Source organism: Bombina bombina, chromosome 9 (genome assembly GCF_027579735.1).
Source record: "Bombina bombina isolate aBomBom1 chromosome 9, aBomBom1.pri, whole genome shotgun sequence".
NCBI classification, from domain to species: Eukaryota; Metazoa; Chordata; class Amphibia; order Anura; family Bombinatoridae; genus Bombina; species Bombina bombina.
This window is the reverse complement of record NC_069507.1, coordinates 209,755,447-209,773,454: the sequence shown is the minus strand read 5'-3', so window position 1 is coordinate 209,773,454 and position 18,008 is coordinate 209,755,447. Positions and strand designations below refer to the sequence as shown.

Genomic DNA, 18,008 nt, shown 5'->3' with positions numbered 1-18,008 from the left:
CTACCAATACAGCAATGGGAGCGGTTTCTATTTTCCGATAAAAAAATCTTTTTATGATTCAGATAGAGCATGCAATTTTAAATAACTTTCCAATTTACTTCTGTCATCTTATTTCCTTCATTCTCTGGGTATCCTTAGTTGAAAAGCATAACTAGGTAGGCTCATGAGCTGATGATTGGTGGCTGAATATATAAACCTCATGCTATTGGCTCTCCCGTGGGGATTGCTGTTTTTTCAACAAAATATACAGAGAGAATAAAACAAGTGAGAAAATATAAGTTAATAGGAAAGTTGTTTAACATTGCATGCTGTCGGAATCATAGAAATTTTTTGAGTTCCATGTCCCTTTAAGCATTATACATTCTACACAAACTTTGACTTGGCTTAGTGGCTATGTACTGTTCAGGAGCTATGATATCTGCTTCTAAAAGTCTCTCGTATTTAGGAATTTACAATTTTACAAGATACCATGATACTGACCCTCAGTTCTAATTGTGTGTGGCATCCCAGGTTGTTCTAATACCATCTCAGAGAAATATTGAATTAAAAGATTGATTTGAGATGTCTTTTGTCCCAATAATATTTGTGCTTTTTATGAATTCAGCATATTTTCTAGCAAATGAGAGACAAGCCAAGATTTATCAATTTCCTCATCTGTGATCATTTCCTTTTTTTTAATATACTCAAATCAGAAGAGCCATCCTGATTTATGAAAAAATGAGTAAAAGCATTCCAGAGCTAGCACTTCAAGGGGTCATGAAAACTCAAATATTTATTTCATGATTCAGATAGAGCACTGGTTTTCAAACCTGTCCTCAGGCCGCCCCAACAGGCCAGATTTTCAGGATTACCTTGGATGAGAGCAGGTAAAATAACCATGGTTACTAATCAGCTGATAATTTCACCTGTGCTCCAGTTCAGATATCCTCAAAATCTGGCTGGTTAGGGAGGCTAAAGACAGGTTTAAAAACCATTGAGATAGAATATATAATTTTAAACAATTTATGACTCTTTTTTCATTCGCTCACCCACTGTTTTCAGCCAGCTCCCAGTAATGCATTGCTGCTCCTTTTTAAAAGGATACCAAATAAATGAAACAAGTTTGATAAAAAATAAATTGGAGAGATTTCTAAAAATGAATGTTCTACCTAGAAACATCTTACTAAATCCAATAGTCTCATCCAGCAAATAGTTAATCTATCTCTGCTGCCTGTGCATACAGGGCTTTCTGCTATCCCCCTAGCATGTAACAAACAGTAATGTTCACAGTGCATGTGTGCATAAAGGTCTAAATAAAGTGGATATTTTACACAAAGTTGCTGTGGACATAACTAGCATTCATTAAAAAAAAACATTATGGTGTCCATGTCCCTTTAATAGTTTACCACTTTATACAATATATAAGCTGATTAAAAAAATAGTTAATTTGGTAGCACATCGACAAATCCAAACAAATTAGGTCACTTTTTTAGATAAACTTCATAAATATATTGTACAGTAGATTGGAAGGTATTGTCTTATCAAATATAAAAAGTAGTGTCAATGTAACAACTAATATTAATTAAAAAAAATCTCTGGTTCAAAATGTAACGTTTATAATAATAAAAAAAAAAGTACAATTAGAAAAAATAAATTCTGTTACTTGTTGAATTTAACACTTTTTCTTGGTAACTTTTGTTGAAGTGTAGCTCAGTTCCATGAGGGCATACTGAGTTTGATGCACATGCCTAGAAAACTATATGGCAGCAGTGTTTGCCACAATCTAATGTTTTTCTACAGAAAAGATAAATCATTTGATACATTTTACTAAAGGATTTGTGAACAATCCCAATGTTAGCAACAATGTTATATATATATAAGGGCCTAGTTATCAAGCCGTCAACCTCAAATACGCTGGAATTCTGCAGCGTATTTGTGGCGAGGCTGATTCGCCTTAGTTATCAAAAGCTAGAGACCGGTAAAAGTAGAATTTTGTGACGTAAACTTCGATCCGCCGGACTCAGTCCGACACAGATCGATTCTTACGTCTCTCCAGATGTTCCGCACACAAGTGCGGCACAATCTGACTACTTTTGCTAGTTATCAAAAAACTAGCAGGTACGCTCGGCACTTTTACGGCCCAGCGTACCTGGTTTTCAATCCGCCGCCCTGGAGGCGGCGGATCCCATAGGAATCAATGGGAGTCTGACCATAGCGAAAGTACAGGTTCGCTGCTGCCAGATATCCCATTGATTCCTATGGGAGCTGTCTGCACCTAACACCCTAACATGTACCCCGAGTCTAAACACCCCTAAGCTGTCCCCCCTACACCGCCGCAACTAAATAAAGTTATTACCCCCTAAACCGCCGCTCCCGGAGCCCACCGCAACTATAATATATGTATTAACCCCTAAACTGCCGCTCCCGGAGCCCACCGCAAGCTACTCTATACATATTAACCCCTAAACCACCGCTCCCGGACCCACCGCCACCTACATTATACCTAGTAACCAATATCCTGCCCCCCCTATACCGCCGCCATCTATAATAAAGTTATTAACCCCTATCCTGCTGATCCCCCACCTCGCCGCAACTAAATAAATAGTTTAACCCCTAAACCGCCGCTCCTGGACCCCCGCAACCTATAATAAATTTATTAACCCCTATCCTGCCCCCCACTACACCGTCGCCACTGTAATAAAATTATTAACCCCTAAACCTAAGTCTAACACTAACCCTAACACCCCCCTAACTTAAATATTAATTAAATAAATCTAAATAATATTTCTATTATGAACTAAATTAATCCTATTTAAAGCTAAATACTGTTCCGATCAGCCAATATAATGCAAGCTCAATCTGATTGGCTGATTAGATCAGCCAATCGGATTGAACTTGAAGCTGATTGGCTGATTCAATCAGCCAATCAGATTTTTCCTACCTTCCTACCTTAATTCCGATTGGCTGAATCCTATCAGCCAATCGGAATTGAAGGGACGCCATCTTGGATGACGTCCCTTAAAGGAGTCTTCATTCGTCGGTAGTCCATCGGTAAAGAAGGATGTTCCGCGTCGGCGGGATGAAGATTGAAGACCCGGCTTGGAAGATGACATTGCCCGGATAGAAGACTTCTTCAGCGCCTCTTGGAAGATGACATCGCCCGGATGGAAGAGTTCTTCAGCGCCGCTTGGAGGATCACTTCATCGGATGGAAGATTTCTTCAGCGCCGCTTGGATGATCACTTCTGCTGCTCCGGGTCTCCTCTTCAGTTCCATCGCTGCTCGGCTGAGTGAAGACGACTAAAGGTAGGATGATCTTCAGGGGATTAGTGTTAGGTTATTTTAAGGGGGGTTTGGGTTAGATTAGGGGTATGTGGGTGGTGGGTTTTAATGTTGGGGAGGGTTGTATTTTTCTTTTACAGGCAAAAGAGCTGAATTCTTTGGGGCATGCCCCCACAAAAGGCCCTTTTAAGGGCTTGTAAGGTAAAAGAGCTTTGAACTTTTTAAATTTAGAATAGGGTAGGGCATTTTTTTATTTTGGGGGGCTTTGTTATTTTATTAGGGGGCTTAGATTAGGTGTAAGTAGCTTTAAATTGTTGTAATATTTTTAAAATGTTTGTAACTTCTTCTTTTTTTTGTAACTTAGCTTTTTTTTTGTACTTTAGTTAGTTTATGTAATTGTATTTAATTGTAGTTATTTGTAGTTAATTTATTTAATTCATTTAAAGATAGTGTAGTGTTAGGTTTAATTGTAACTTAGGTTAGGATTTATTTTACAGGTAATTTTGTATTTATTTTAGCTAGGTAGTTATTAAATAGTTAATAACTATTTAATAACTATTCTAACTAGCTAAAATAAATACAAAGTTACCTGTAAAATAAATATAAATCCTAAGATAGCTACAATGTAACTATTAGTTATATTGTAGCTATATTAGGGTTTATTTTACAGGTAAGTATTTAGTTTTAAATAGGAATAATTTATTTAAGTATAGTGTAGTGTTAGGTGTAATTGTAACTTAGGTTAATTTTTATTTTACAAGTAAATTTCTCTTTATTTTAGCTAGGTAAGCTATTATATAGTTAATAACTATTTAATAGCTATTGTACCTAGTTAAAATAAATTGAAAGTTACCTGTAAAATAAAAATAAATCCTAAAATAGCTACAATATAATTATTATTTATATTGTAGCTATATTAGGGTTTATTTTAAAGGTAAATATTTAGTTTTAAATATGATTAATTTAGTTCATAATAGAAATATTATTTAGATTTATTGAATTAATATTTAAGTTAGGGGGGTGTTAGGGTTAGTGTTAGACTTAGGTTTAGGGGTTGATAATTTTATTACAGTGGCGGCGGTGTAGTGGGGGGCAGGATAGGGGTTAATAAATTTATTATAGGTGGCGACGGTGTAGTGGGGGGCAGATTAGGGGTTAATAAATTTAATATAGGTTGCGGCAGGGTCTGGGAGCGGCGGTTTAGGGGTTAAACTATTTATTTAGTTACGGCGAGGTGGGGGATCAGCAGGATAGGGGTTAATAACTTTATTATAGAGGGCGACGGTATAGGGAGGGCAGGATAGGGGTTACTAGGTATGATGTAGGTGGCAGCAGTGTCCGGGAGCAGCAGTTTAGGGGTTAATACATTTATCAGAGTTGCGGCAGGGTCTAGGAGCGGCGGTTTAGGGGTTAATAAATTTATTGAGTTGCGGGGGGCTCCGGGGGCGCCGGTATAGTTGGTAGAACAGTGCAGTTTAGTGTGAGTGCTTAGTGACAGGCTAGCAATAAAGCTGGGAAAAAGCCGAAGAGCAGCGAGATCGGATGAGTGATAACTCTCACAGTCCGCTGCTCATCGCCCCGTACTTCGTGCGCTGCTTTTTGACAGCTTTATTTGATAACAGGTGAAATTTTTCAGGTCCGTGGCGGCGATGTGAGGCAAGCTTAGGCGGGCGTATTGGGCCGGCGAAGGCAGGAAAGTTGACACGTTGATAACTACCCCCCATAGTGTTTGAGACACATGCACGCTCCTGAGCCTACCTCCGTGTTCTGTCATGGAAAGTACCAAGAGAAAGAGTTAAACTTCATAATATAAACTGGAAATCATGCCACGATTTAGATAGAGCATACAATTTAAAACACTTTCCAATTTACTTTGGTTAAAAAAAAAAATTACTTTATTTTTGTGGTATCCATTCTTGAAAAGCATATCTAGATATGCTCAGGAGCGTCTATTTTCCTTGAGTCTGTATGGCACAGTTATTGCAATAATGAAAAACACTGTTGCATTGTTGCAAGCATTGCTGCCATCCAGTTCTCAACACTGTTTTACATTATTGCATACAATGCTGTCAGATTGTGCACAAGACACAAGGACACCAAAAGAATGATGTAAATTGTTAAATAGGAGTAAATGTGAGAAATGTAATTGCATGCTCTATATGAATCATAAAAGATTAATTTTGACTTTTATACCCCCTTAGTTGACCTCCACATCCCTTTAAATTCCATGAAGATATTTTTCATACTTCTAGTTAGCAATGTCAATACTAATTACTTAAAGGGACATTAAATCCAACATTTTTGTATCATGATTCAGATAGAGAATACCATTTTAAACAACTTTCTAATGTACTTCTATTATCTAATTTGCTTCATCCTCTTTAAATATTATTTCCTAAAAAACTTATCTAGGTAGGCTCAGTAGCTTCTGATTGGTGGCTGCACATATTTGCCTCATGTGATTGGCTCACCCATGTGCATTGTTATTTCTTTAACAAAGGCTATCTAAAGAATGAAGCAAATTAGATACTATAAGTGAAATGGAATGTTGTTTAAAATTATATTCTCTGTCTGAATCATGAAAGAAAAATATTGGGTTTAATGTCCCTTTAAGGGGCCAGTAAATACAGTAATTTGCATAAACAACAAATGCATGATAAAAGACAATGCTATAGCACTTAGTCTGAACTTCAAATGAGTAGTAGATTTCTTCTGACATATTTAAAAGTTCCACTCCTCTTGTATCATGTGACAGCCATCAGCCATTCACAAATGCATAAACATATATTTTGTGTATTCTTGCACATGCTCAGAAGGAGCTGGTGACTCAAAAAGTGTAAATATAAAAAGACTGGGAACATTTTGTTAATGGAAGCAAATTGGAAAGTTGTATAAAATCGCTTGCTCTATCTGAATCATGAAAGTATAATTTTGACTTAAGTGTCCCTTTAAGTTACTACTAATTGCAATTGTCAACTGCAATATGATCTCTAGCTTACAGTTCCATACTAGGTCACACAATAAAATACTTTAATCATGGGCATTACAAGTTTACAGCTATCTAAATTTACATTAACAGCTTTTGGTTATACACATTAGAGAGATGAAGATGATTATTTTACTCATTAAAAAAAAAATAAACAGCATGGCTAACAGTAATTGCACAGTTATTGCTATGAGTTCTGATAAACTTAAAAGGCTGCATTGTAAATATAATCCTATTTTAATGCACTTTTAAAAGCCTTTCAATAGTTCCATGAAAAGCAGGAATTATTGTATTATGCATCATTTATATAGCACTTTAAAAGAAACAATAAGCTTATCAAGTCTGCCTGTTCTCTCTGCACAAATCCCAACACCATAAATAATTCTCAGAAAATATTATATATTTTTAGATAACCAGTATTTGTTCCTATAACTCATACTGGACGATTATTTTATGTAACTACTTCCTTTTCTGTAAAAAGCTTTTCCCAAATAACACCTGAATTGTAAATGTTCTTCAACTTCAATCATCATATTTCTCATAATGTTTACTATACATTGTCATTTAAAGGGACACTAAATGCTAAATACATTTCATGTAATATTGGAACCTAGGTTACACCACAGGTATCTGAAGTAGAGATACTGCACATGTGCAAACACGTCAGCACTGGAATGCAGTGAAAGGAAGATTTCAAAATGGCGGCTCCATGATATTATGCTTATGAAATGTATTTATTGATTAATGTCCTTTTGACAGAAAGAATGTATGCCTTTAAAAGGATAAGAAACCCAAAATGTGTTTTTATTATTCAGACAGAGCATATAATTTAAAAAAAAGATTCTAATTTACTTCTATTATCAGATTTGATTTGTTCCCGTGTTATTCTTTGTTAATGAGATACCTAGGTAGGTGTCTGGAGCACTTATATGGCAGGAAATACTGCTGCCATCTAGTGTAGACACGTGCATGCTCCTGAGCTTTTTTGCAGCAAAAGATACCGAAAGAACCAAGAAAATTTACTAATAGAAGTAAATTAGAAAGTTGTTTAAAATCGCATGTTCTATCTGAATTATGAAAGAAGAAATGTGGGTTGTGTGTTCATTTAATTCCATTATTAAAGGAACACAGACTTGAGTATAGAATGTTGAATTTTGCATTGTGAAACAAATTTACAATGCGCTTTTATTAGAACTGCTTTTTCATTTATTTGAAATCTGATATTTGTAGTTTTTCCTCACACCCAGAAAAGCTGGATTGCACACTATTGAATTCAGACCTGTTCTATTGGTATTCTTTATTGAAAGCTAAACCTAGGTAGGCTCTGCAAATTTATAAGCCCATGAAGGCTGCCTCTTATCTCAGTGCATTTTGACAGTTTTTTTTAAGCTAGACACTGCTACTTAATGTGTGCCATATAGATCAACATCATTCTCAATCCTGTGGAGTTATTTATGAGTCAGCACTGATTGGCAAAAATGCAAGTTTGTCAAAATAATTGAAATAAGGGGGCAGTTTGCAGATCCTTATATATAAGGTAGTCACATAGGTAAAAAGTATATTAATATAACAGTGTTAGTTATGCAAAATAATAAGCAATAACATTTCTGGAGTAGACTGTTCCTTTAAATCAATTGTTTGATTTTATAACTAACTTATTACTCTAGTCAATCATTCAGCTGAGAAGGACATTTAGAGTTTCTAGTTTATAGTCATTAAAACTATTATTATCTTAGAAAGAGGACAGATAGACTAAATGTACTCAGCAAAACACTGCAGTTTAATATATAATTCTTCTAGAAACTAAATCACTACTCAGATAAAACAAATTGAATAAAGCTTTTTCAGTTAAAAACAAAAAAAACTTAGCACTTGTATCCTGAGGCAGATTAACCACAGACCAGTTTAGGTACCTGAATACGGCCACATCACAAAAGCGATGCTGAACTAACTGTGGTACGAGTAGTAGGCCCCACTTTGTTATTCTGCCCTTTGTGTCAATTTGCCTCTGGTTGTTTAAATTTACATTAAACTGGTCTTTGTAAATAGACATCTGCATAGTAGACAATATTTCTATATTTATATTATATAAAGTGTATGAAAGAATTGTAAATATTGGGCAATTGTATGACAACACCATATTTGAAAAAACAGTTTAGATATTTAATGGGAGATTAAACTCAAAATCAAATTCCCCATAAATGCATTAATTAATGATAAAGAAACCATTTTTAACTGTATTTTGCTTGTTTTTGGTATAAAATATCTTGCTTTTGCTTGTACAAAATTGTGTTTGTCCTATGAGAGACCATCATGTAACAACTCACTGTTTGTATACTATAAAGCATGGGTTTTCAAACCCGTCCTCAGACCTCCCTAAACAGCCAGATTTTCAGGATATCTGAATTGGAGTACTGGGGAAATAATCTGCTGATCAGTAAACATAGTGATTTACCTGCTCTTACCCAAGGTAATCCTGAAAATCTGCCCTGTTAGGAAGGCCTGAGAACAGGTTTGAAAACCTCTGATATAGGCTAATGAGGTCTATTTAAGATGTTGTCATAATGCAACACATTAATGTTAGTGATAAATAGCTCCTCATTTACCGGAACTTACACTACCGGCCCTTCTACCCACTCCTCAGTGGGTTTTATCCCTCAGGTAAAAAAACCCACCCCCAATAATAATATTAATTCTCAGGTACAATGGTACCGCCAATAGGAGTAGTCAACAATCGCTACTTTTTCAAAAGAAGCCACATTCTACTTCTTTTGTGTACACTGCATTGTAAGCAGCGTGTGGGGGCTAATATCCCTTAAAATGAATTGATTTACCTTATGGAAACCTCTTAAATATACTACACTATTCTGCATTATACAAACTGGGAATTTTTGCGCCCCTTTATGTGCAGAATCAGAAATCTATGGGACAAACACAATTTTTGCAGCAGAAACAATGAATTTTCAGTTAAGCAAGCAAAGTAAATCCTGAATGTGTTCCAACCTTGTTTAATTTTCATTAATTAAATGGATAGATACATCAAAATTAAACTGCCATGATGCAGATAGAAGTGCATTGGAAAGTTTCATAAACTGCATGCTCTATTATGAAATGTGGTTCTTTCTCTTGGTATCATTTGTTGAAAGGTGAATGTAAACAGGCTTGTAGGACCACAGGAGCATAGGTCCTCGTGTCTTTAGCACTCAATGACAGCAGTGTTTGCAACTGAGTTTGTAGCAATGTTATACATTGTTGAAAACACTGCTGCGGCCATAGAAAACTGAAGACACATGTATCTTCTTGATTAGGGATGGGCAAATGTTTTACAACATTTAAAAAAGGAAACGAATTGTAACAAATTTGTTCATTCATTTTGAATTTTGAATGTTTGTACAACATTCTAACATTTGTTTAATTTAATAGTATTTCTAATGCTTTCTAACAATTTCTAATAATTTGATTCAAATTATGCAATATTCAAATTTGAAACATTAGAATTTATATATTTGTAATAGTATTTCTAATGCTTTCTTTAAATGTAATATTCAAATTATGCAATATTCAAAATGGAAACATTAAAAGTTATATAATTGTATCTATTATGTATCAATTTACTAAATTCCTTATTACATGAACTATTGAACTCCTAACTAGTATTTGTTAAATCAAATGTTACATTTGGAATTTCAAATGTAGTTTTTCAATCTAATTATAAACATTCGTAAACTAATTGTAATGGATTTTCATTATTATCAACATTCTATAGTCCAAAATGAATGTCTGCAGGACTATTCATTCTGCCAAACTAATTACACTTTCAGTATATTTAACCATCCCTTTTGTGATCCTACCATTGTTTGTTTTTTTAACAAAGATTACAAAGAGAATAAAGCAAACTTGACAATATAAGTAAATTTGAATGATTTTTTTAAAAAGACATTCTAACTGAAGCATAAAACTTTAATTTTGCTTTAATATTTCTTTATTGAGGTTAAGAGGTTATCATAATAAACATTCCAGATATGACAGTTCTCAAATTTATTCTAAAATACATTGGGCTAAATTACAAATTGAGAGCTGGCACACGCGAGCAATAAGGGGTATTTTGCGGCTCTTTGTGCACATTAGAAATAATTATGAGTTGAACGTAAGTACATTTGCTTGAGCACAATCGAATTTAACACATGTCTGGTTAGCACAAAAAAACATCAAAAATACATTTAATTGTACAGTTAAATACATATGAATACACATACTGTATATATACACACACATGTCTTTCTTTGGTATGTGAATTGGGTCCCTGCATTCAAATCTTGCCAATTTCCTTGCTTTTGTGTCATTTGTACTGCAAGTCTCTCTTTGTTATGTGTATATATATATTGAGCACATGATTTTAGGTTGTTAAAATTAAGTCCTGCATTTATTGTAATGTTATTGTAATGTTAATCCGAATGTCTTACTTCTAATGTTTTGTTAATTGCCATGTGATGTTCAATCCTTATCAATACTTGCTATTATTCTTAAATGTATAAGTTGTCTTATGCCATAGCTTCAACCTCCTGCACATTTTACTCTCTGTTTACTTAACTTATCTCACCCTGACCAGATAAAGAATATAACATTCCAATTGGCCTTTCAAAATGTCTTTGATTAGCAATCAACTAAATTTAGTGGACTCAGCTGACTGCCCTGCCTGTATATATTTCACACTAGTTTGTGAAGTGCATTGCTCAGGGGGTGCATTGTCTGGGCAGTGTGCATTGTAACAATAGCATATGTTCACATTTCTAAAGTGAACATTTTAGAAGGGAGGCACTAAGATAAGAATTATACAAGGATTGGACAAGGGGCTAGACACAAGGCAAGTACTCTTGTAATATTGTGTTTCATGTATCTCATTGTATCCTTAAGCAAGCGCTGCTGTAATACTGTGTCTTATGTGTTTAATTGGTTCCCGCTTTTATAATAATACTCAAAATCTTCATATTCCTTTGTGCTACCTCTTGTCTCTATAACAAACTACATTATTCAATTACTCCTTCTCCATCTCCACCTGCACTGTTCATTAGCCCATCTCTCTTATACTCACCTTACTTTTGTACTCATGAACTTTACCAATTCCTAAACACTCTCTCTTCCCCTTGCACTTCAGCCCAAAAACATTCTCATTACTGCAAATCTGCTTCTCAACTCATGTCACTCTCTGTCTTGCTCATACTAGCTGCTTGCGACATTTCCCCTAATCCTGGTCCCCCACAACTTCCTTGCCTTGCACATCCATGTGTGCTTTTCAATGGACTTCACAAACAAAACTCTGGTAACCTTAATCTCATTCCTCTTACATATAAAACCACCTCCCCCTTCACTTGTACACTCTGGAACTCTCGCTCTGTTTGCATCAAGCTTACTTCTCTCCATGATCTCTTTATCTCCCACTCTCTTAACCTTCTGGCTCTTACAGAAACCTGGCTCTCTGCTTCAGACACAGCATCCACTGTTGCACTGTCACATGGGGGTCTCCATTTCAGCCACACTCCTAGGTCTGGCAATAGACAAGAAGGTGGTGTTGGTATTTTACTTTCCTCTCATTGCACTTTTCAACAAATATAGCCCTTCTCTTCCCTCACATTTTCTTCATTTGAAGCACACATGATTTTTTTATTCTCTCTACTTTTTGTACGAGTTACAGTCATATATCGCCCCCCTGGCTTCCCAACTCAATTTTTAAATCCCTTTGCTGCCTGGCTTCCTTATTTCCTTTCTCAGACACCCCTGCCCTCATTCTTGGTGACTTCAACATCCCTCTTGACAATCCCACTGCCTCCTCTGTAAAACAACTTTTTCAACTCACTTCCTCTTTCGGCCTGTCACAATGGACTGACTCTCCCACTCACAAAGATGGTCACTCCCTTGATCTAATTTTCCCCTATCGATGTACTATCTCAAATTTCACAAAGTCCTCTTTTCCTTTTTCTGACCATCATCTCCTAACTTGCAACATCACTTTCCTCCCTACAACTCCCCCTCCCTCTTCCCCTCACACCAAACTTCACAGAAGCACTAAGTCATTAGATCTGCAACAGCTCACTAGCTCTCTCAAACCTCTCCTCTCATCCATCTCCTCCTTTTCCTGCCCTGACCAATCTATCTGCCATTATAACTCCACCCTTACATCTGTCATTGATAGCTGGCACCTCCAACCATAGCTCAGAAACCACACTCTCACCCTCAGCCCTGGCATACTCCTCTGTCACGGTACCTACTCAGATGTTCCTGTACTGCTGAGTGACACTGGAGGAAATCTCGGAGTTCAGCTGACTTTCTTCACTACAAGTTCATCCTGAACTCCTACTATTGTGCTCTTAATCTTTATAAGCAACAATACTTCTCTAATCTCATCTCTACTCTTTCCTCTAACCAAAAATGTCTGTTATAAACATGCAATACTCTTCTCCGCCCACCTACACCTCCTAATACAACTTCTCTCTCAGCTCAAGATTTTGCCAGCCACTTCAACAAAATTGACTCCATTAGAAATTAAATCAGCTCTCAACATATAAACAATCTCCCACCCTCTCAAAAGCTCACAATCATCCAAAACCCAAATATCCAAAAAATGTAGCTCTTTTGCCCCTGTTAAAGAGGTTGAAGTTTCTGCCCTTATACTGTCCTCCCACCTCACTACCTGTCCCTTCAACCCCATCCCCTCACAGTTACTCCCCTCCCTCTCTTCTACCCTCACCCCCATACTCACACAAATTTTAAACCTCTCCCTCAGCACTAGTATATTTCCCCCATCTCTAAAACATGCACTGGTCACACCTATCCTCAAAAAACCTTCCCTCGATTTAACCTCCCCATCCAACTACCGCCCTATTTCCCTACTCTCTCTGGCCTCAAAGCTCCTGGAAAAGCTAGTATATGCACGTCTTTCCCATTTCCTTACACTAAACTCTCTTCTTGACCCACTGCAATCTGGATTTCGTCCCCATCACGTCACAGAGACAGCAATTGTCAAGGTTACCAATGACCTACTTACAGCAAAATCCAAAGGCCACTTCTCTCTGCTTATCCTCCTTGACCTGTCTGCAGCCTTTGACACTGCTGACCACCCTCTTTTGCTCCAAACCCTCCAATCCTTCAGCATCTGCAACACAGTTCTATTCCTATCCGTCTAACCACTTTCTGTTGGTGTACTTCAAGGCTCTGTCCTTGATCCCCTTCTCTTTTCAATCTACATGTCATCATTAGGTTCCTTAATAAAGTCCCATGGGTTTCAATATCATTTGTATACTGATGACACCCAAATCTACCTCTCTGCACCAGACCTACCTCCTTCCTTACTAAACCATGTCACTAACTGTCTTTCTCTTATCTCATCTTGGATGTCCTCTCACTACCTTAAGCTAAATCTCTCCAAAACTGAACTCCTTATTTTTCCCCCTTCTTCCAATATCTCCACCCCCAAATTTTCTATAACTGTTGATAATTCCATCATTACCCCTACCCCCCATACCGAATGTCTTGGGGTCACACTTGACTCAGATCTTTCCTTCACTCCTCACATTCAGTCCTTGGATAAAGCCTGCCGTTTCCCGCCTCAGCTACTGCAACTCTGTCCTCTCTCGTCTACCTAGCTGCTACATAGCTCCTTTACATTCCATTATGAATGCCTTTGCCAGGGTCATCTTTCTTACATGTTGCTCTTAATCTGCTGCACCACTCTTCCAATACCTTCACTGGCTTCCTCTTGCCTCTAGGATTAAACACAAAATCCTTACTCATAAAAAGCCATCAACTGCACAGCTCCCCCCTACATTTCAGAACTTGTCTCCAGATACTCTCCCTCCCATTCCCTGCGATATGGTCACAATCTCCTCCTCTCCTCCTCTCTTGTTACTTTCTCACATTCCTGTTTACAGGACTTCTCCAGACTGGCCCTGATCTTGTGGAACTCCCTGTCTCACTCCACAAGACTCTCCCCTAGTTTTAACAGCTTCAAGCACTTTCTAAAGACCCTACTATTCAGGGATGCATACAACCTACACCAACTTTTCCAAACTCCATTGCTTTTTCCTTGAACCCTTTAAAATGTAAGCCTATGAGCCCAGCTGTTTGCAGATCACCTTTAAAGGAGCCGACTACAACAGTGAAACTCTCGGCAAGGCCCTCTACCCACTTGATCCATACAAAAGTTATCCAGCATACCGACTATGATTACAGAACTGCAGAATCTGTTGGCGCTCTACAAATACCTAATAATAATAATAATAATAATAATAATAATATATATATATATATTTGTGCATTGGAGCCTATTTCACATTCCAATGTGCTTCACATAGGGGAATATGTTCTAAGGATATTCCTATAGATATTCCTATAGATATAGATATACCTATAGATATATATTTTACCAAAAAATAAACATATATATATGTATATATATATATATATATATATATATATATATATATATATATATATATATAGTAATATTTATTTAAGAATAAACAGAACATATTCTTCAATTTGAAGAACATTAGAATGTGAAAGATACATATTTCATCCCGGGTTTAGCACACTTGAATAAACAAGGTCGGGTTAGCACGCACTTATGGGTGTTATGTTTTGTTTTACGTTTTAATGCTCTATTGAAGTCTATGGAAGAATACGTTATCGGGTTCACTATATTCAAAGTTCAAATTTTTTCATGGGTTTTTACTTTCAAGTTGTAATACAAGCACAACCCAAAGCACGCAAAAAGCCTCCATCTAGCGATGTTAATGCTCGAATGGGAGCGCTAAATACTGGTTAACAATGTTCTAACGGAACAGAAATAGGAAAGCATTTATGTTATTATTAATGATTATTAATACTCAAATGTCAAAACCTTAAATAATCTATTATGGTAACACTCAAGAATCCCCTTCAGGTGTAGTAGAACCTGTAACAAAATGGATTCCCACATGATGAATAGGGGACACTCTTTGACCCCACATTTACAACCGAAATATAAGTGGGAATTTCAAGAGACAATAAATAGAAAGGACCACTCTTGGGCCCTAAAAATATTATGATACATAAGAGAATAGCATAAAAAAATTAGGATTTAAGCTCTATACACTAAACAAGCAATATTATCCATTCAGAATTAAATATAAAGGCAGCCAAAACTGCGATTTGCGGATAATTTAGGCACTCTAAAACTATAGAACTAACAAAACAATAAAAAAAATTTTTTTAATGTTGGCTTTACTGTCCCTTTAAGACAGTTAAAGGGACAGGCTACACAAATAATACACTTACTTTTTTCGATTCTTTGTCCCCTGAATAGTCCGCTTATCATGCATGTATCACAAATTACTTTAGTGCAGGCAAAGCATTACATTTTTTTCCAGCATTTGTAGATTTAAAATGGTCACCAAACTCCTCCTATGTACTGTATCTTCATATCCTTATGGGTTGTTGTATCCAATCCAAAGGGAATCATGCATAATGATCCTAGCTTGTTCTCGGTGACTAGCGCATGTTAAATATGTATAGTTTTGGCACTCTGCCTTATAATTCCCGAACACTGCATGTATAGCGCATGTGCAAAGCCTCACCCTTACATCACAGGAGCGAGTGTTAGGGAAACAAAAAAAAAAAACAAGCTTGAAGAGGAGGGAAGGAGTTTTGTGGACACTGTAAATCTGTAAACGATGGAAAATATGGAAGGATTTGCCAGCATTGAAGTTAGGTGTAATACTTGGAAACATGTAAAATGGATTATTCAGGGGACAAGGAATAAAAAAGGGTATTAGTGTATTATTAGTGTTTACTGTCCCTTTAAGGGAATTAAAAGTTGAGTGTATTATTAGTGTAGACTGTCCCTTTAAGGGAATTAAATGTTGAGTGTATTATTAGTGTAGACTGTACCTTTAAGGGCATTAAATATTGAGTGTATTATTAGTGTAGACTGTACCTTTAAGGGAATTAAATGTTGAGTGCATTATTAGTGCAGACTGTCCCTTTAAGGGAATTAAATGTTGAGTGTATTTTTAGTGTAGACTGTCCCTTTAAGGGAAATAAATGTTGAGTGCATTATTAGTGTAGACTGTCCCTTTAAGGGAATTAAATGTTGAGTGTATTTTTAGTGTAGACTGTCCCTTTAGGGGAATTAAATGTTGAGTGTTTTTTTAGCGTAGACTGTCCCGTTAAGGGAATTAAATGTTGAGTGTTTTTTTAGTGTAGACTGTCCCTTTAAGGGAATTAAATTTTGAGTGTTTTATTAGTGTAGACTGTCCCTTTAAGGGAATTAAATGTTGAGTGTATTTTTAGTGTAGACTGTCCCTTTAAGGGAATTAAATGTTGAGTGTTTTTTAGTGTAGACTGTCCCTTTAAGGGAATTAAATGTTGAGTGTTTTTTAGTGTAGACTGTCCCGTTAAGGGAATTAAATGTTGAGTGTTTTTTAGTGTAGACTGTCCCTTTAAGGGAATTAAATGTTGAGTGTTTTTTAGTGTAGACTGTCCCTTTAAGGGAATTAAATGTTGAATTTAAGGTTTCTTTAGATATACAAAAACCTTACACTGGAGAAACATAACGCACTTTAGGAAATAACCCTCAGGACTAATTGTTGTCGCTGTGACTAATTTGCTAATGTTCAGAAGAAGCAGAGTAAAAGTTACACCTACCAGCCTACGGATTTCTCTCTCGCATTCCCTCTTTATTTTGGCGATTTCTTCTTGGTGCATGTGATAGATACTTCTTATTTCCGCAGCTTTCATTTTATCCGCTTGAACCACAACTGCCAAGGTCTCTTCCGCTTGCTTTTTAGCTGCTTTTAATTCAATCATTTCTTGTTGCAGTTTGATTTTTTCAAAGTCAAATAATTTTTTGGCTTCTTCTTTTGCTTCATTATAAAGCACTGTTTTTACTTTTTCAGGAGCACCGTCCCGTAACGCATTGACAACAGCCTGAAGTCTCTGATTCTCAGCATCTTTCATTTTTATAACCCGGACAAGTTCGGATTCGTGCTGTCGCAGCAACGTTTCTCGAAAGGACTGTAGCTCCTTCATCTTCTCTTCATGAAGTTTAGCTTTTAGTTCAGTTACGATCACAATATTCTTATGTTGTTCGTGCTCTCTAAGTTGCTTTATTTCTTGATTTTTTTCTCGCTCTAGTTTGTTGACCTAAAGATAAAAGAAAATAAATTACTTCAAAATGGCACAAAAAATATACCTAAAACTATCCAGGCGCCATGTTTTAGTAGGGCTTATTTAAAGGGACGGGAAACCCCCAACATTTTATTTCATCATTTGGATAGAACATAGATTTTTAAACAACTTTCCAATTTACTTCTATTATCAAATGTGTTTGATTCTCGCGTTATCCTTTCCTGAAGGAACAACATTACTCTACTGGCAGCTAGCTGAACACATCTAGTTAGCCAATCACAAGAGACAATGTGTGCAGGTACCAATCTGCTGTTAGCTTCCACTAGTGTAGGATATGTGCGTATTCTTTTTCAACAAGGGATACTAAGAGAACAAAGCATATTTGAGAATAGAAGTTCATTTAAAAGTGTCTAAAAAATACATGCTCTATCTAAATTGTGCAAGTTTAATTATGACTTTCCTATCTCTTTAAGAAAAAATAAATACATAGAAGTGTAAATAGATTTAATGCACAATTGTTTACATATAACTATGGGGTCAATCGTTATTCTTTAGAAAAAAAAATCTAACGATTTTGATCAGACAAACACCATCAAAGC

The 18,008-nt window shown here is 36.2% G+C and overlaps 1 protein-coding gene across 1 annotated transcript in view; it reads right to left on the bottom strand.

Moving 5' to 3' along the window:
- Window positions 1–18,008, bottom strand: part of JAKMIP3 (Janus kinase and microtubule interacting protein 3) — a 167,000-nt gene that overhangs the window by 121,419 nt on the left and 27,573 nt on the right. Inside the window, exon 2 of the mRNA XM_053691742.1 lies at window positions 16,927–17,424. Coding sequence (XP_053547717.1) covers window positions 16,927–17,424 — 498 coding nt within the window. The remainder of the gene's footprint in view (window positions 1–16,926; window positions 17,425–18,008) is intronic.